Source organism: Lissotriton vulgaris, chromosome 9, assembly GCF_964263255.1.
Source record: "Lissotriton vulgaris chromosome 9, aLisVul1.2, whole genome shotgun sequence".
Taxonomy (NCBI): domain Eukaryota; kingdom Metazoa; phylum Chordata; class Amphibia; order Caudata; family Salamandridae; genus Lissotriton; species Lissotriton vulgaris.
In genome coordinates this window covers 1,164,811,183-1,164,827,656 of record NC_141697.1, presented here as the reverse complement: position 1 = coordinate 1,164,827,656, position 16,474 = coordinate 1,164,811,183, and the positions used below count along the sequence as shown (strand labels likewise).

The following is a 16,474-nucleotide window of genomic DNA, read 5'->3' as shown; positions in this document are numbered from 1 at the left end:
GACGTCCCTTTTGGAAACGGCCATTGACTACGAACAGTTGATCCGATTTGCAGAACTGGGCTGTTCTGCTGATGTAGAACTTCAAGCACCACTTAATGTCTAAGGAATGCAAGCGTTGTTCCGCAGGAGACTGCGGATTGGCAAAGAAAGACTTCAGAATAACAGGCTCATTGATATGGAAATCTGAAGGTACTTTAGGAAGAAAAGTAGCGTTAGTGCGTAGTAGCACACAATCCGGCTGAAACTGAAGAAATGGTGGTTTGATCGTAAATGCATGATTGTCACTCACTCGACGCGAAGACGTCAAAGCAAGGAGAAGCAAAACCTTCCAGGTGATGTACTGGAGGTCCGCTCTATGAATCGGTTCAAATGGTGCATTCATTAATTGTGCTAAGACAATGTTGAGGCTCCACGCAGGAGGATGATGCCGAACTGGTGGAAATTTACGAAAGAGTCCTTTGAAAAATTGGCGTATTATCCTGGAGGAACATAGGGAGGCGGAGCCATCGTGGCAGAAGCGTAAAAGTGCCGCCAGAAAAACTCTTAAAGTTGCATGAGACAATCCTGACTGAGCTAGTTGAAAGAAGAAAGGGAGGAGCTGAGCGGGCGTTGCACGCAAGGGATGCACACCGGCCTCAGCACACCAATGGCAGAAACGTTTCCATTTCAACTTGTAAGTCTTTATAGTTGAAGGAGCCCTGGCCTGAGCAAGGATGTCTCGGCATCCTTGAGGAATGGCTAGATGTGCAAATTCACAGTGCTCAGGTTCCAGGCTGATAAGCTCAGAGAAGAGGGGTCCGGATGGTAGACGAGGCCCCTGTCCATGGAGAGAAGTTCCACCCGAGGATGAAGAGGGATGGGCTCGCATTGAGACAGAAGGAGTAACTCCGAGAACCACGCCTGTCGTGGGCCCTGGGAGCAATGAGAAGGATGTGGCAGGGTTCTCTCCGCATCTTCCAAAGCACTCGCGGCACCAGAGGGATTGGAGGAAAGGCGTAAGCAAACCGATTTGACCAATTCATCAAAAGGGCATTGCCTGTGACCCTTTGTGGGGATGCCAACTTGCGTAAGCTGGGCATTTGCGGTTCTCTGGTGTTTCAAAGAGATCCAGCGCTGGGCGACCCTAGCGACGAAAGATCATGTCGAGTGTCGGTTGATGTAGTTCCCACTCGTGGGTTGATGATCGGGATCTGCTTAAGGAATCCGCCAGGAGGTTGGACAACCCCGGGAGATGAACTGCAGTGATTGTGATTTGGTGATTGAGTGACCAGTCCCAAATAGCCTGTGCCAGGCGAGATAACACCGGAGACTTCGTTCCGCCCTGCTTGTTTATGTAGTGCATGCAGGTTGTGTTGTCTGTTTGTATGAGGACAGACTCTCTTTGTAGCACGGGTTGAAACTATTTTAGCGCTAGGAAAATAGCCATGAGCTCCAATTTGTTGATGTGCTAGGCTTTCTGATGTAGAGTCCATCTTCCTTTTATGGACAGGTCTTGGAGGTGCACCCCTAATCCCTCCAGAGATGCGTCCGTGGTTAGTGTCAGATCCGGGGTGTTTGATAGGAACGACATCCCTGCTGCAAGATGCAATGGCTGTGTCCACCATTTCAGCGCTGCTCTCATGCGAATCGTGCCACAAATCAGATCGTTGAAGGAACCGGTGACCTGACGCCACTGTCCGTCTAGTTCCTCTTGAATAGGACGTGCTCGTAGTCTGCAATGTGGGATGAGAGCGATGCATGAAGAACCCATCCCCAGAAAGGACTTCAACAGTCGAACTGAAATGCACCGTTTTGACAGTAGAAGAAACACTAAGCGTAGAATCCTCTGTTGACATTCTAGGGAGACGAACGCCTTTGCCAGCGTGGTGTCAAGTGTGGCCCCTAGGAAATCCTTGCAAGTTGCAGGGTGCAATTGGGATTTTTCCAGGTTGATGGATAGACCCAAGGAACGAAATACTCTCTGACAAATGGATGTATGGTGCAACATTTGTGAGCGGGACTGCGACTTCAGGAGGCAATCGTCGAGATATGGGAATATCTGGACACCTTGGAGGCGAAGAAAAGCCATGACCGGAGCAAATATCTTGGTATAGACTCGAAGGGCGGAACGGAGGCCAAATGGCAGGACCTTGAACTGGAAATGCAGGTGCCCCACCTTGAATCGTAGGAACTTCCGATGACCTGGGAGTATTGGGACATGGAAGTAGGCGTCTCGGAGGTCGATAGTTGCCATGAAATCTCCGACCGAGAGCAAACGCAAGATTTCTGTAAGCATTAGCATACAGAAGGATTGATTTTTGAGATATTGATTGAGCGTTCTCAAGTCCAATATGGGTCTTCATTCTCCGTTCTTCTTGACGATCAGGAAAAATCGGGAATAGAACCCCTTTCCTCTCTGAGACCTTGGCACTACCTCTACCGCACCCTTCTGAATCAGAAGGCGAACCTGATGGAATAGTTCTTGGAGGTGGCAGTCCGGAAGGTGGTGTCGGAGGAGGTACTTCGACGAATTCCAATGCATGGCCCTTGTCTACAATATCGAAAACCCAACGGTCTGTGGTAATGGAGGACCATTGAGAACCAAACGGAGATTCAACTTCCAATTTGTAGATTTAAAGGTAAGTCATTGACGCTTGTTGGAAGTTCCCCTGTAAGTGGACTTTCCTCTATAGGTTTTGGCAGGCTGCTGACGAGAAGACTGTGGTCGGTTTCCGGAGAAACGCTGGCTGCCTTGGTTATAGGAGCGATATTGATTGCTTCCTCCTTGAAAATTGGAGGTAGTGCCTCGTCCTCGAGCACTCCGAAAGGGCCGTTTCTTAAATTGAAGGGTACCTAAGGCACGTGCACTGTCTGTGTCCTTCTTTATGGATTGCAACGCTTAGTCAATGTGCACTCCAAAGAGTGATTCTCCGTCATAAGGCATATCAAGAATTTTTGCTTGAACTTCCTGACGAAAAGAAGTTGAGCGCAGCCAACCTTGTCGACGTAAGACGGCTGCTTCAGCGAGTTGTCGAAAACCAGTGCAGGCCACATCCACTGCACAATCAATCAATTCCTCGGATGTTCTTTCACCTTCCTGAAGAAGCTGCTGCGCTTCTGCCCTGGAAGCATCGGAAGTAACGCCACATAGGCGGACATATCTGCCCAAACTTGACGGTCATAAGACCCAAAATGGCCATAGCATTAGCCGCTCGCACAGTAGTCTAAGACATTGAGGAAAACTTGCGACCTATAGCATCAAGACGCTGGCCTTACGGTCTGGTGGTGCGGTGATAGTAGATGCTGAATTCCGTGATCCTCTTTGAGCTGCCTGTGTAACGACACAATCAGGCTTAGGCTGGCCTGTAAGGCATGCTGAAGATCCCACCGGCACCTTATATTTCTTCTCTAACCTTGGTAACTGTGCTGGTAGAGAGTTAGGAGTCTTCATAAGTTTTACCCCTTCAGTCCAGATGAAATCAATAATTGGGACAATGTGAATCTGTTTAAATGGTTGGTTTTTAAAGTCATACAGGAAGCAATCTTCCTCTCTTTGGACTTGTGGTAACTTGAAACGCTGAGCCGCTCTGTCCATCAATTGATGGAAGCTTGCAAGATCCACCGGAGGAGAATCCCCTGGCGTCACCCGAGATGGGGATGGTGTCTGCGCCCGATAGTCATCTCACTCCGCCATCTGATCATCATCACCATCCACATCTGTAACCTCTCCATCCTCGCGTTCTGGAGGATTCTCATAGTCATCAGGAAACAGCGTTGCATGAACCTGAACTGATGTGCTTTTCTGAATAGTAACAGGCGGTGAAGGCTTCGAAGGAGCGGTTGACTGCTCCGTAATCTGGGTCAAAACAGAATGGACAGTAGATACTTGTGGTGATGGCGGGAAACGCCGATTATAGTCATCCAACATGTTTTGGAGACTTGAAATCATTGACAAAGGCAACATTGCAGCTGGCATTTGAGACTGAACTTCATCATGCGGGCCATACTGCTCCTCCTCATCATTAAGTATTGGCACTTTATATTTAAGTCTGAAGGACTTTGAGCCTGACCTTCAGACTCCTGATCCGAGTCCGTAGCAAACAAAGGAGAGGGTGGAAGAGTCATTCCCTCTTCTGGAAAAGTTGTTAACTGGTCCGATTTGCTGGAAGACAGCGGCAACAAAGGTAGGGAGGCAAATGAAGATGTCATTGAGACTACATCTTGCGACCTTGACATCAACAGCACCCCATCAGTCGATGGAGTTTTCAGAGTCATCGACTGTGTAATGGATTTTGTGGTCTTCTTTGTGGAAACAGTCGATGAGGACATCGTCCACGGGGACGTTGTCGTCAGCAGTGGAGCTGTCGACGGAACCTTCATTGACATAGTTGTCGACGGAGCCTTTAGTTTTAACTTGTTCGTCGACGAAACAGTCGTCGACGGGGCAGTCGTCGACGGAGTAGTCGTTGACGGGATAGCTGTCGACGGAACAGAAGACGACTTAATACTCGTCGACGGGACACTCGTAGACTGAACCCTCGTCGTCGATGGCGTCGACGAAATCAACATCTTCAAGCCTTTCGTCGACGAAGATCGGACTGTCGACGACGAAGGTTTCTTAGTCGACGACGAAATTGGGATAATTGATGACAGTCTTCGAACTGAGAATTACCCTCATCGACTACTATGACGTCGCTGAAGGGGCTGTCGAAGATCCAGAAGCAAGCGTCGTCGTGACAGTCGTCGTCGACTTTGATCCAGAGATAGCCATTCTCGTCGACGGAACTGTAGACACCATCGTCGACGGAAAATCATTTTTCTTCACAGAAAAACTGGAAGCAGAAGCAGACAGAGCCATAGAGCCAGGTCTCGTGGACCCAGAAGTGGTAGGAAGTGGTGAAGACACCGCAGGGGTCAATGAGAGACATCCTCTCCTTTTTCAAAAATGGAGAAGGCACCTCCTGCACACTACCATGCTTAGAAGCTGCTTTAGAATGGCCGGAAATTAGACTTTCAGCATCAGAAAGTACATTATCTTTATCCTTTAATCTCTGAAGCCAGAGGAGTAAACTGCCTTCTCTGTCTTTTAAAGTCTTTGTGGAGAAAGTTCTACAGAACTTACAGCTTCCCATCTCATGGTCAGGGTAAAGACAGCAAATACACTTACTGTGTGGGTCCTCATGAAAAGGTCTTAGCTTTCCACAGGATGAACAGGCTCTGAAAAGAGACTTCTTACTAGTAGACATTGTAGAAAACAGGAAAAAACCTGAAGAGAAGAGAAAACTGAGCAGAGCTCACGGAGACTCCCTTACACACGACGTGCGGTAGAACATCTGAGGTGTTGAGCTCCGAGCAGAAGGTTCTAGAGGGCTGCTGTCGCCTGATTGGCTGCAGTTTGGACCAACATAATGACAGGGATAGGCTGCATTCGGTATTTTCCATCCCCATGCATTCCTATGTAGAATTTTGGGTAGGCAATTTAAGCCTGTTCTTTTACATATTTCAGGTTTTCTCCTGATTTTATATGAGTATATATATATATATATATATATATATATATATATAGTATATTATTGCTATTTTATTTACCGTGGGACTCCCACTCCGACGACGGGAATATTCAAGCATGTGAATCTATGAAAGACACCCCAATACTGGAGAAACCAAGCAGCAATGCTTCATAAAGGTGTGAACGCTGCTCCATGTTGCAGCCCTGCAAATGTCTCTAATGGGTACTCCCGCGAAGAGAGCTGTCGACGAAGCCACATATCTTGTGGAATGTGCTTTAATTCTGCTGGTCAGGGGCTTACCTGCTGTCGAATGGCAATATAGAATGGCACTGGAAATCTATCTCGCAATACTTTGTTTTGAAAGGGGGAGGCCCTTGCGAGGACCACCAAAAGCAATGAATAGTTGTGATGATGTATGAAATTCCTTGGTGTGGTCCAAATGACATTTTAAGCACCTTTGTACGTCCAGAGAATGCAGTGACCTGTCTGCTGGTGTGGAAGGGTGAGGAAAGAAAGATTTAAGAATCACTGGTTGATTCAGGTGAAAATCCGAAGGTACCAGTATGAACTTCGGATTAGTCCTTAAGATTACAGTTTTCCTCTTGAATTTGAGAAATAGCTCCTGAATCGTGAGAGCCTGTAACTCCCCAATGCGTCTTGCCGATGTGAGGGCAAGAAGGAGAGCCAACTTCCATGAAAGTAATTTCAAGTCAGTTCGATGTATAGGTTCAAATGGATCTTTCATGAGTTGTGTGAGAACCAAATTCAGTTGCCAAGTAGGAGGCGGAGGCCTCACTAGGGGATAGACTCGAAACAATCCTTTGAGAAATGGTTTAAATATTCTTGAAGACCAGAGAGATGGTCCAGATGCCGAACGTCTGTATCTAGAAATTGCTGCTAAGTGAATCTTTATGGATGAATGCGCCAGTTCTGTCTTAGCTAAGGACAAAAGATAAGGCAGAAGTTGATGAGGTTGAGAAGAGAAAGGATCAACACCTTCTTTCCTGCACCAAATGCAAAAACTTCTCCATTTAAAACGGCAAATCATATTCGTGGAAGGGGCTCTAGCCTGGGAGAGAACCTGTTTTATTTCATTCGAGAGTGGAAGGTTCATAAATTCTCTCTGCTCAGGAGCCATGCTGTCAGGTGCAATGAAGCTGGATCCGTATGCCAAATCTGCCCCTTTGGACATCGTGAGAAGGTCCGGAATGGTCCGCAAGGGAAGAGGAGGGACGAGCGACAGCAGATGGAGTTCCGTGAACCAGAACTGTCTCGGCCAAGCAGGAGCTATCAAGATCATCTTGCATGGTTCCACTTTGATCTTCCCGATTAGCCTCAGGATCATTGGAATGGGGGGGAAAAGCGTAAACAAATGCCCTTGACCAAGCTATCGAAAGCGCATTCCCCAATGATCCTCGATGGTGAAGCCTGCTTGCATAAGACTGGCATTTCTTGTTGGTCAGGGTGGCAAATAGATCTATCAAAGGGCTGCCCCACTGTTGGAAGATCTCGTCCATAACCATTTGGTTCAGTTCCCAATTGTGACTGACTGAGGATAGCCTGCTTAGTCTGTCGGCATTCTCTTTCAGGACCCCTGGTAGATGCTCCGCTTGCAGCGAAATATCGTGAAGGATAGCCCATTCCCAGATTTCCTGAGCTTTCTTAGACAACAGGAGAGACCTGGTTCCCCCTTCTTTGTTTATGTAATGCATGGCCGTGGTGTTGTCCGTCTGGATGGGAACCTTCGAACCTCGCAGTCGAGGGAGAAATGCTTGAAGAGCCAGTTTGACAGCCCTGAGTCCTAGGAGATTGATATGAAGACGGTGCTGAGGTGACCAATGTCCACTGACATGAAGATCCTGCAGTACTGCACCCCAGCCGTCCCATGACGCATCCCTTGTCACTACCTGAGGAGACGGATCGCTTACGAAGGATAGACCTTGGGATAGGTTTTCCTGCTTTGTCCACCACGAGGCAGCTTTTTTCATTGCCGAGGTGATTGTCACTGTCATCGAATGAACCGTGAATCTGCTTCCACTGACAGTCTAGCTGCTCCTGAAGAGGACGCAACCTCAGTCTGCAGTGAGGAATTCGAGCTCCCTGAGATCTAAAACGGTGTGCCATCTCTCTAGTGTCTTCCTTACCAGGAAAAACCTGGAATAGATTCCTTCCCCTCTTTGAGAGGAGGGGACCAGCTCTACAGCACCTTCCAGGAGCATCTGATGAACATCTAGCCGCAGGAGACACAGATGTTTTGATGGAATGGCGTCCGGGGGCTTGGATGGTGGGATTTGTGTGAATTCCAAAGTATGGCCCTTTTAATGAGGTTTAGCACCCAACGGTCTGATGTCATCTTGGACCAGTTCTGAAGGTAATGATACCCTTCCTCCCACTGATGACCTTGTGGAGGTCGGCACAGTAGGAAGAGCCAGGATGCCGCTATTGTCTTTTGGACGTATCACGTCCCTGGCGATTCGGTTTCCCTCTATTACTCGAACGAGAGAAATTAGAGGTCTGGCCTTGTCTTTGCTGATAAGGCTGGTGGTATTGCTGTGACCCTGATCTGTACGATGAGTACCGTTGCTGCTGGTATGAGCCTCTGTACGTAGTACTCTTACCTCTGGCACCTCTGAACGGAGCTTTTTGGTACTGAAGTGTACCCAGAGACATAGCCGTCTATGTATTATTTTCCAGGCACAGTAGGACAGGGACCACCGTAGCTGGGTTCTTCATTGTCTTAAGGCCTTCCTCCCAAACATGCGGAACAATAGGGATAGATCTAGTAACCTTCTTATATGGCTCCTTAAAGTCATATAGAAAACACTTGGTGGCAACAGAAGGTATTGGTAGCTGGAATCTGCTAAACGCCATTTCCATCAACTTATGGAACCCCCCGATATCCACAAGAGGGGAGTCCACCGGATCGGAACATGGTGAAGCCGGGTCTGGGATTCGTCCCATTTTAAGCCTTGATTAGGCCTGCCATCAAAGTTTTGATCCTCACCTGAATAATCATCGTGAGTGTCCAGTGGTATTGAAGGCACTTGTGGAACCGGTGTCTGTGGCTGAGATCACCTGAGTTGGCAACTCTGGAGAGGCCATTGCAGGGGTCATAGGGACAGGCAGGACTTGAGTAGTTGGAATAGCAGCAGGCTGTGAACACCTGGATTTGTAATCCTGCAGCATGTAATGGAGATCCTGCAAGAGAGAAGATGGAACAGATACCATCTCTTGCCTCGTATACTCCTGTGGCCGTGCAGAATGTTGATACGCACATTCCTGCAGGTACTCTCGTTCGGAATCAGTCTCTTGACATTTTACTAGAAGTTGGGATGGACTATTTACATATCCATACGAGTCCTGATCCTCATCTGAGTGGTCATCATCCTCCTCTAACAGCAGAGCTGGAGGCAAGGGGGTAACCCTCCTTGGAGACGTCATGTCTGGTTCAATCCGTCTCATAGAAATAGTGATCCTCTCCGTCGACGACAGTATCGTCGACGATGGAGTTTTTTCTGGTAATGCTGCCCCCGTCGACGGAGTCGACACAGTCGACGAACGAACTATCGACGACGAGATGGGCGTCGTCGACGCAGTTGACGACGAGACCGTCAACACTCCTGCTGCCGTCATCAGTGTCGTCGCCGACGCACTCGTCAACCAAACTGTTGTCACCACCGTCGACAAAATCTTCGTCGTCACTGCTGTCGATGTTCCCGTCGACATCCTAGTCGACGTTGCTGTCACCACCGTCGACAACTCAGTCGACGATCCCCTCAACGCCGACCGTACCACTTTAACTTTGGCCTTCAACGCCTTAGTCGACGAAGCCTTCAGCTGCGTCGTTGACGACTTGGAACTCCTGTCTGACTTCTCAGAAGACTGAGAAGATGGCTTCTTGAAGGCTGGAGCGGTCTTCATCCCAGAAGACAGTGTAGATGGTCCCTCCCTCTCCTTTACACCGTGGTGAGGAGATTCGACCAAACCCTGGCTCTCAGACTCTCAGGGGGGGTCTTTGAGGCCTTAATTGGACGCTCTGCAGAAGGTGAAGGCGCAGCCCTACCCCTTTCGACTGACCTTCTTTAAGATGAGGGTGAAGAAGACTCTTCTCTGTCACTGGAGACGGAGTCTTTTCTGGACTTCAACTTTTGGAGCCAGGTGAGAAGCCTACCCTCACGGTCCCGGAGGGTCTTGGTAGAAAAAGTGCGGCAAATCTTGCAGTCTGCAGCCTTATGATCAGGATACAGGCAATATATACAATCCTTATGCCTGTCCTCAACAAACAATCTTTTCTTGCCACGTGCAACATGGCTTTTAAGAGTAGAGATTGAGCAGAGCTCAAAGGAGACTCCCTAAGCACAACGTGCAGTAGAAAATCTGAGGCTCCTTCAGGAGGGTTCCAAGGGGTGAGGCTCATCTGACTGGCTGATGATAAGCGTGGAAGGGTATACTCAGATGTGAGTCCCTAGCTCATTGCACCATCAGGATTCAAGCAAGCCGGGCCGAAGACGGCTGAAATGCCAGAAACCGGTCCTCGGTAGCTTGTTTCCTTCCCAGTATAAGAATTGGCTTGGTAGTTTGGTCTGCCCTGTTCCCATGATGCACTGGGCCAGGGTCAGACTAATTTGCATATAGCCAAGTTCTGAGCTGGGATGGTGCAGTGAGCTAAAAACGGTGATGGATAAAGCCCTGATCTTTGGACTGGGTAAGAGTGGTCTGCTTAATTCAGACACTCTGTTCATCACCACCCCCTTTTCTGAATCATTGATGATTAGTTTGGTCTCTTTTACAAAAAGAGGCGGATATGCTACAAAAGGGAATGCGGCCTAGACCTTGCCTTTCTCTTTTGTACCTACTGCTATGTTATTTTTGTTACCGAGACTCCCATTCCAACGACGGGGAATGATACAAAAGCATGGGAATCTATGAAAGTTCCAATAATGGGGCAAAAAGTAAGATTCACTATTAGTTGAAAAACATTAAACTACAGAAAAATGTTTGAGTCACAGCTACCTATTTCTTCATGAGGCACACGTTTCTGTAAGGTCTATTTTATACAATTTGCTAACGTGGAGTACTAAAAATGCATCATGGGATACTTTGATGGCGGCCCACTGCAGGAGATCTGAAATGCAGCCACAAGGTCTTTTCTATAGGGGCATTCAATGCATCATTGCCCTGTTGAAATGGCTGAAGCCTTGCTTAGAAGAATGGCAATACATTAATTTTTAGGGTGTCTTCACTGTGGCCAATCCATTTAAATTGTTTTCACTGTTTCTTCTTTCAAAAAATGCATCTTCAGAGATGACAGAATCCATTGAAAGATAAGGTTGTGTGAAGTGGGTACGGATGGCCAATCTGCAAGCTCTGCAGATCATTGCCCACATCCCAGTGAATGCTGGAATCTTCTGAGGCTATGGAATTCGGGGCGGAGTGGGGATGTACCCTATAGATGCTCTGGGCACCGCTTCATGTCAGAGATTCCAGTGCAACACCTTGGACTTAAAAACCACCACTCAGCACAAGGGCAAAACATTCTTTGGGTTCTTGCAGCAGGAATAACATTCATTATAATGTACCCATAGCACCTTGAAATGCACAGATGCTAACATGTGGATCACAAAGCAGGGGGTGGGGTCGAACACTACTCACACACCGGCGGAAGTTGCCCCTAAGGACTCTGGTCATTGTAGTAGGGCGACCCTGCTGGGAGGTGAAGCAGTGTGCTCCCACACCTATTTTCTGGATCACAAAGCAATTTTTCATTTACAAGCTTCATTAAGCGGAGGTGTCAATTTCAAGGTATATCATTTCCAAAAGCATTTTGCAATGTTTACGTATGCACCAAGTCATAACACTTCTAAAAGCTTCCGATCTGGATACCCTTGTGTTTCACTGCAGTACCAGTCCTCTTTAGAATGATCATCAGATCTTATAATCACTCTGCACTGTTGTATGTGCCATGAGGGATGTCCACCCTTCCTCCTAATCAGTACTTAATTTGTAATAGAATCAGTGCTGGTGCCCAAAGTTCTGCTCAAAAACAGGAGGCCATTGCATTTACATGTCGGGGACCTAATACCAAGGCTGTGTAGTCTTGAAACAACCTCACGTCTCTACCATCCTCTCACTACCAGACACACTCAGCCTCTTTATCTCATTCAGGTTCTTAGTTTCTCCCTTTGTGATATTTTTTCGGCCTCTCTTCCCACTTATTTTCTTCGCTTGTGGTCAATTTCTGATGAGGTCAAATAAGTGCAGGTCCCCAAAATGAGTGCTGGTGGGACCACCGGTAAACATCGGATCAATTTAACCACTGCTCCCAATCCACAAATACATCCATACTTAACACTAATCCTACCTCGATCTGTGCTGTGTGCTTGGCATAGAATTCAAGGGCATCGTCCCCTTCGACTGTCTGTCCACTACCGCCTGGTTTCAGTATATGCTGCAGCTCCTTGTTGTGACGGGCCAACTACAAAGGAAATATATTATATCACAAGGAGATCATGAAAACGGGGAAAGAAAACCAACTCTAACAAAGGTTGAAGGAGACTTAGATGACACATGGGGGGACAAGTAATTACCACTTAGTGTCCATTTTGTGATGGAACATTGGAAACAAGTATATATTTTTTTCATACTGTGTTTATTTTACTTTTCAAGGTGGTTAGAGGAACACATTACTTACCTTTAGTAATGGTCTTTCTGGTGGATACTGCTGATTCCTTACATTCAGAAGTTTCTCCAGGCATCACCGCTGTTGCAGCTTATTCTCCACGCAAGGAGGCAGAGAGTTGACAGGTTCAGGTGGAGAACCCTCACCTGTTGCAGCAACAGGAGATCGTTATGAAGGGGCAACATGATCGGAGTATCTATGATCATTGCCAGAAGCTCTGGATACAATGCTCTCCGTGCCCAGCCCAAAGCCACAAGAATGACTTGTGCCCGGTCGCTCCTGATCTTCTTGAGCACTCTGGGTAGGAGTGGTATGGGTGTAAAGGTGTACAGGAGGCTGGAGCCCCAATGATGATGAAAAGCGTCACCGAGCGAGAGCCGCCTTGGAAACCCCAGTGCACAAAACTGCTAGCACTGCACGTGGTCTACGGAAGCAAAGAGATCTAAACAAGGCCCTCCCCACTGATGTGAGTCCTTGCGCACACCTCCTGATGGAGATGCCACTCGTGATCCACCAGGCACCTACTGCTGAGTTAGTCCGCTCCGGTGTTCCGAGAACCGGCCAGATGGTTAACCAGGGAAAGGCCTGCTGTTCCAGGCAAGTCCAGAGGCGCAAAGCTTCTTGACACAGGGTGCATGACTCTACCTGCCTTGCTTGTTGCAGTACCACCTGGCGGTTGTATTGTCCTTGAACACCTGAACTAGCCTCCCCTTGATGGACAGCAAGGCGGCTTTTAGTGCCAGCCAGATCGCCTGTAGCTCCAACAGGTTTATATGGAGCCGGGCCTCTGCCGGAGACCAGAGTCCTCTCATCTTCACCTCTCCCAGATTGCCGCCCCATCCCAGAAGGGACACATTCATCACTAATGTGAGATCTGGATGGGGAAGGGTGAGGGTTCTGCCTCTGACCCAATCGTGGTTTGTTAGCCCCCCACTGCAGGTCTTTCGCAGTGCCCTCCGAGATCTGGACCAGGTAGGTGAGATTTCCCAGGTGCTGCACCCATTGGAACTTCAGGTCCCTTTGCAGAGCCCGCATTTGGCATTAGGCATGGTCCACAAGAAGGATGCAAGAGGCCATGAGGCCCAACAGCCTCAGTCATTCCAACCAAAATCCAGGATAGAGGCTGAAATATCTGTATCATAGCCTGAAAATCCGGGACTCACCACTTGGGAGGATAAGCCAGGAAATGCACAATGTCAAGAACTTATCCGATGAAGGGGAGCGTCTGAGGGGGGGAGTTGGGTGCGACTTCGGAATGTTGATAGTGAACCCAGTGAATTCAAGAGGTTCACTGTAGTATAGAGATGGGAAAGGACTGCTGGGACGAGCCCACCTTCAACAACCAGTCGTCAAGATAGGGGAAGACTGGAACCCCTGATCTCCACTGATGAGCCGTGACCACAGTCATCAACTTGGTAAACACCTGCGAGTCACTAGTGAGGCCAAAGGAGAGCACAGCAAACTCTAAGTGCTCCTGGCCCACTGTAAACCGCAGGTAGCGACAATGGGCCGGCAGGACAGGAATGTGGAAATAGGCGTCCTGCAAGTCGGACGCTACCATCAGTGTCCCGAATGTAGGGCAGACAGTATACTTGAGCCAGAGTGAGCATCTTGAATTTCCCCTCCTTGATGAAGTAATTGAGAGATCGGAAGTCGAAGCTAGGACGAAGGCCTGAGTCGTCCTTTGGAACCAGGAAATAACGAGAATAGCAACCACAGCCTATTTCTGGCCTGGGAACCCTCTCTATAGCAATCTTGGCCAAGAGAGCCTCAACATCCTCGCAGAGTAACGCAAGATGATCCTCAGTCAGCCACTTGTGAGTTAGAGGCATAGAGGGAGGGGTAGTCGTGAAGGGGAGGGTATATCCCCTTCGGACTATCTTCAAACCCACCTGTCAGATGTGATGTTGCGCCTATGGTGGACGGGATGACGTTTCTTGCCACCCATTGGATGCTCATGACCCTGAAAGCCAGGACTAGGAAAGTTTTGTGGTGGAAGAGGGGATGGTTGCTTGGTTCGACTTCAGACCGCTTGACCCTCAAGGACAGGATGAAATGTGGCCATGGCCCGCAAAGGCTGCAGAAATTGTGGAACCCTGCTGTCTGAAATAGGGTTGGCGCGGTTGAAAGACCGTTCCATAGCCACGAAAGGAGCAAAAAGCAGATTCAGGCCATGGTGTAGTACCTTTGAGGTGCAAGGATTTGGCCGTAGCCCATGATTCCTTGAAGTGCTCATGTGCTGCGTCAGCTTAGTCTCCGAAGAGATGTGAGCCATCAAAAGGCATATCCATGAGGTTTGCCTGAACATCCCCCGAAAAGCCAGACTTCCTCAGCCAGGCGTGGTGCCTGATTGCCATTGTTGAAGAAATTGCCCTTCCCAGCAAGTCAGTTGTGTCTCAGATGCAGCAAAGTTGGCCATTTGCTGTGGCTCTCCAGTCGGATATTGCTTGGGAGAGCAGAAGCCATTCTTCCTCCAAGACCCTAGGCAGCACCTGTGCAACTGTATCCCATATTGAATGGGAGTACCGGCCCAAAAGGCATGCAATGTTCACTGACTGCCAATCGAGGCTGGTGGAAGAGAACATTTTCTTCCAATGGTCTCCAGCCATTTGGACTCCCTGTGCGGAGGGACGGAAGGGAACACGCCACAAGAAGTGAAAGCCTGGAACACCAAGCCTTGAGGGGTGGGGTGGGCTTTGGGAAAACTGGGTCTCCCAGTGCAGGGCGATGGCTGCGGGCAATTATTCTATTCACAGGAGCCCCTGTGCTGGGTTTGAACCAGGTGCCTGTTAAGGCCTCATTAAAAGGTAGCAGGGGTTCCGATGAGGAGACACCAGGCTGCAGGACCTCAGTGAAGACATTTGTCTTGACCGCCATTGTAGGAAGCTGCAGGTCCAGGACCTCCGCAAAAATACACACCACCATATCAAACAATGCACCCTCCTCCGTAGCCAGGTTAGGAGGGGGAGACAGCTTGCCAGAATCTGGGCAGGTGCCCAGGCCACTGGTATCACCCAGTTCCTCATACCAGTACATGTCCTGGGGCTGCAGGATTTCCAAGGGTTCCTGTTCCCCCTCCCAATCCTCTTCGTCAAACCCTAAACCTTTAGAAAGGGGCTGGTTAGATGGTATGAAGCCATACGGCTCCATCAGAGTCTGCCTCTGCGTCAGTGGATACAGACCAGCTCAGTATCGTCTGGAATGAGGATGGGGTGCCGGAGACCTCGGCGTATGATGCGGCGCCAAGGAAGGTCGCTGTGGAGGTGCGACTGGCGCCGATCCAGACACAAACAGGTCCAACAGCAGCCAGTGGTGCCATGGCCGGAGCCAAAGGCGCAGGGCCCACGGGATCTCCTTCACCTGGGCCCGAGGACGTGCTGAAAGGGTCAGACTGCCCAAACACGGCGCACATGGCATCGTAAAACTCCTCGAGTTGGATGGGGGTTGCTCTTGTCCCTGGAAAAGGGGGGGGGGGGCTTGGAGTCGACCGAGGTGCCCGCTCCACGGAGCAGGGCCTAACACGCCAAGGCTCCTCAGTCTTGCTGCATGGCGGATGGGGCAAACAACTTCTTGTGCTTCATGTGATGCCACTTACCTGACTTCGACACAGGACTTCAAGCCCCCGGAGAAGTGCGCAGACCTTCCTCTCGACCGAGACCAAGGTCAAGGTCAAGGAGGCGACTCCGCAGTGCGTGCCAGGCCGTGATCAGCTTCAGGGACCGCTCCCACAAAGCCTTTGGTGCCTTGGCCCGGCAATTGGAGCACAACTTCGTGTGACAGCCATGACGCAGTGATAGGCGCTACATAGCTTTAACCCTGAAGTCTTCCTACTGGACATCCTAACACACCAAAAGGAGTCTACAAAAAGTTGATAAAAATGTCAAAAATGACACAAGGTAGCTCTCTCTAACAGATCGGCGGTGGCTAACGCGGAAAGAAAAGAACGGATGTCAGTGCGCCGGGGTGGCGTTTATATTGCAGACGTCCTGATGAAGAAAACAAGTTACTTACCTGTAACTTTGGTTCCCCAGTATTAGTAACTTTCATAGATTCCCATGCTTTGTATCATTCCCCGTCGTCAGGTTGGGAGCCTCGGAATATAGAAAATACCATAGCAGTAGGTACAAAAAGAGAAAGTAAGGCCTAGGCCTCATCTCCTTTTGTAGCATATCCACCTCTTTTTGTAAAGAGACTAAAAAACTTGCAACAACCAATCAGATTAGCCTCACCCCTTAGAACCCTTCAGAGAGCCTCAGATTTTCGTAGCCGTTGTGCAACAGTAACCACATTTGCTGAAAGAAGCTTT

At 48.9% G+C, this 16,474-nt stretch overlaps 1 protein-coding gene across 1 annotated transcript in view; it reads right to left on the bottom strand.

Moving 5' to 3' along the window:
• Positions 1-16,474, bottom strand: part of ITPR1 (inositol 1,4,5-trisphosphate receptor type 1) — a 1,666,678-nt gene that overhangs the window by 321,501 nt on the left and 1,328,703 nt on the right. Inside the window, exon 49 of the mRNA XM_086939209.1 lies at positions 11,851-11,964. Within this exon, the coding sequence (XP_086795335.1) occupies positions 11,851-11,964 (114 nt within the window). The remainder of the gene's footprint in view (positions 1-11,850; positions 11,965-16,474) is intronic.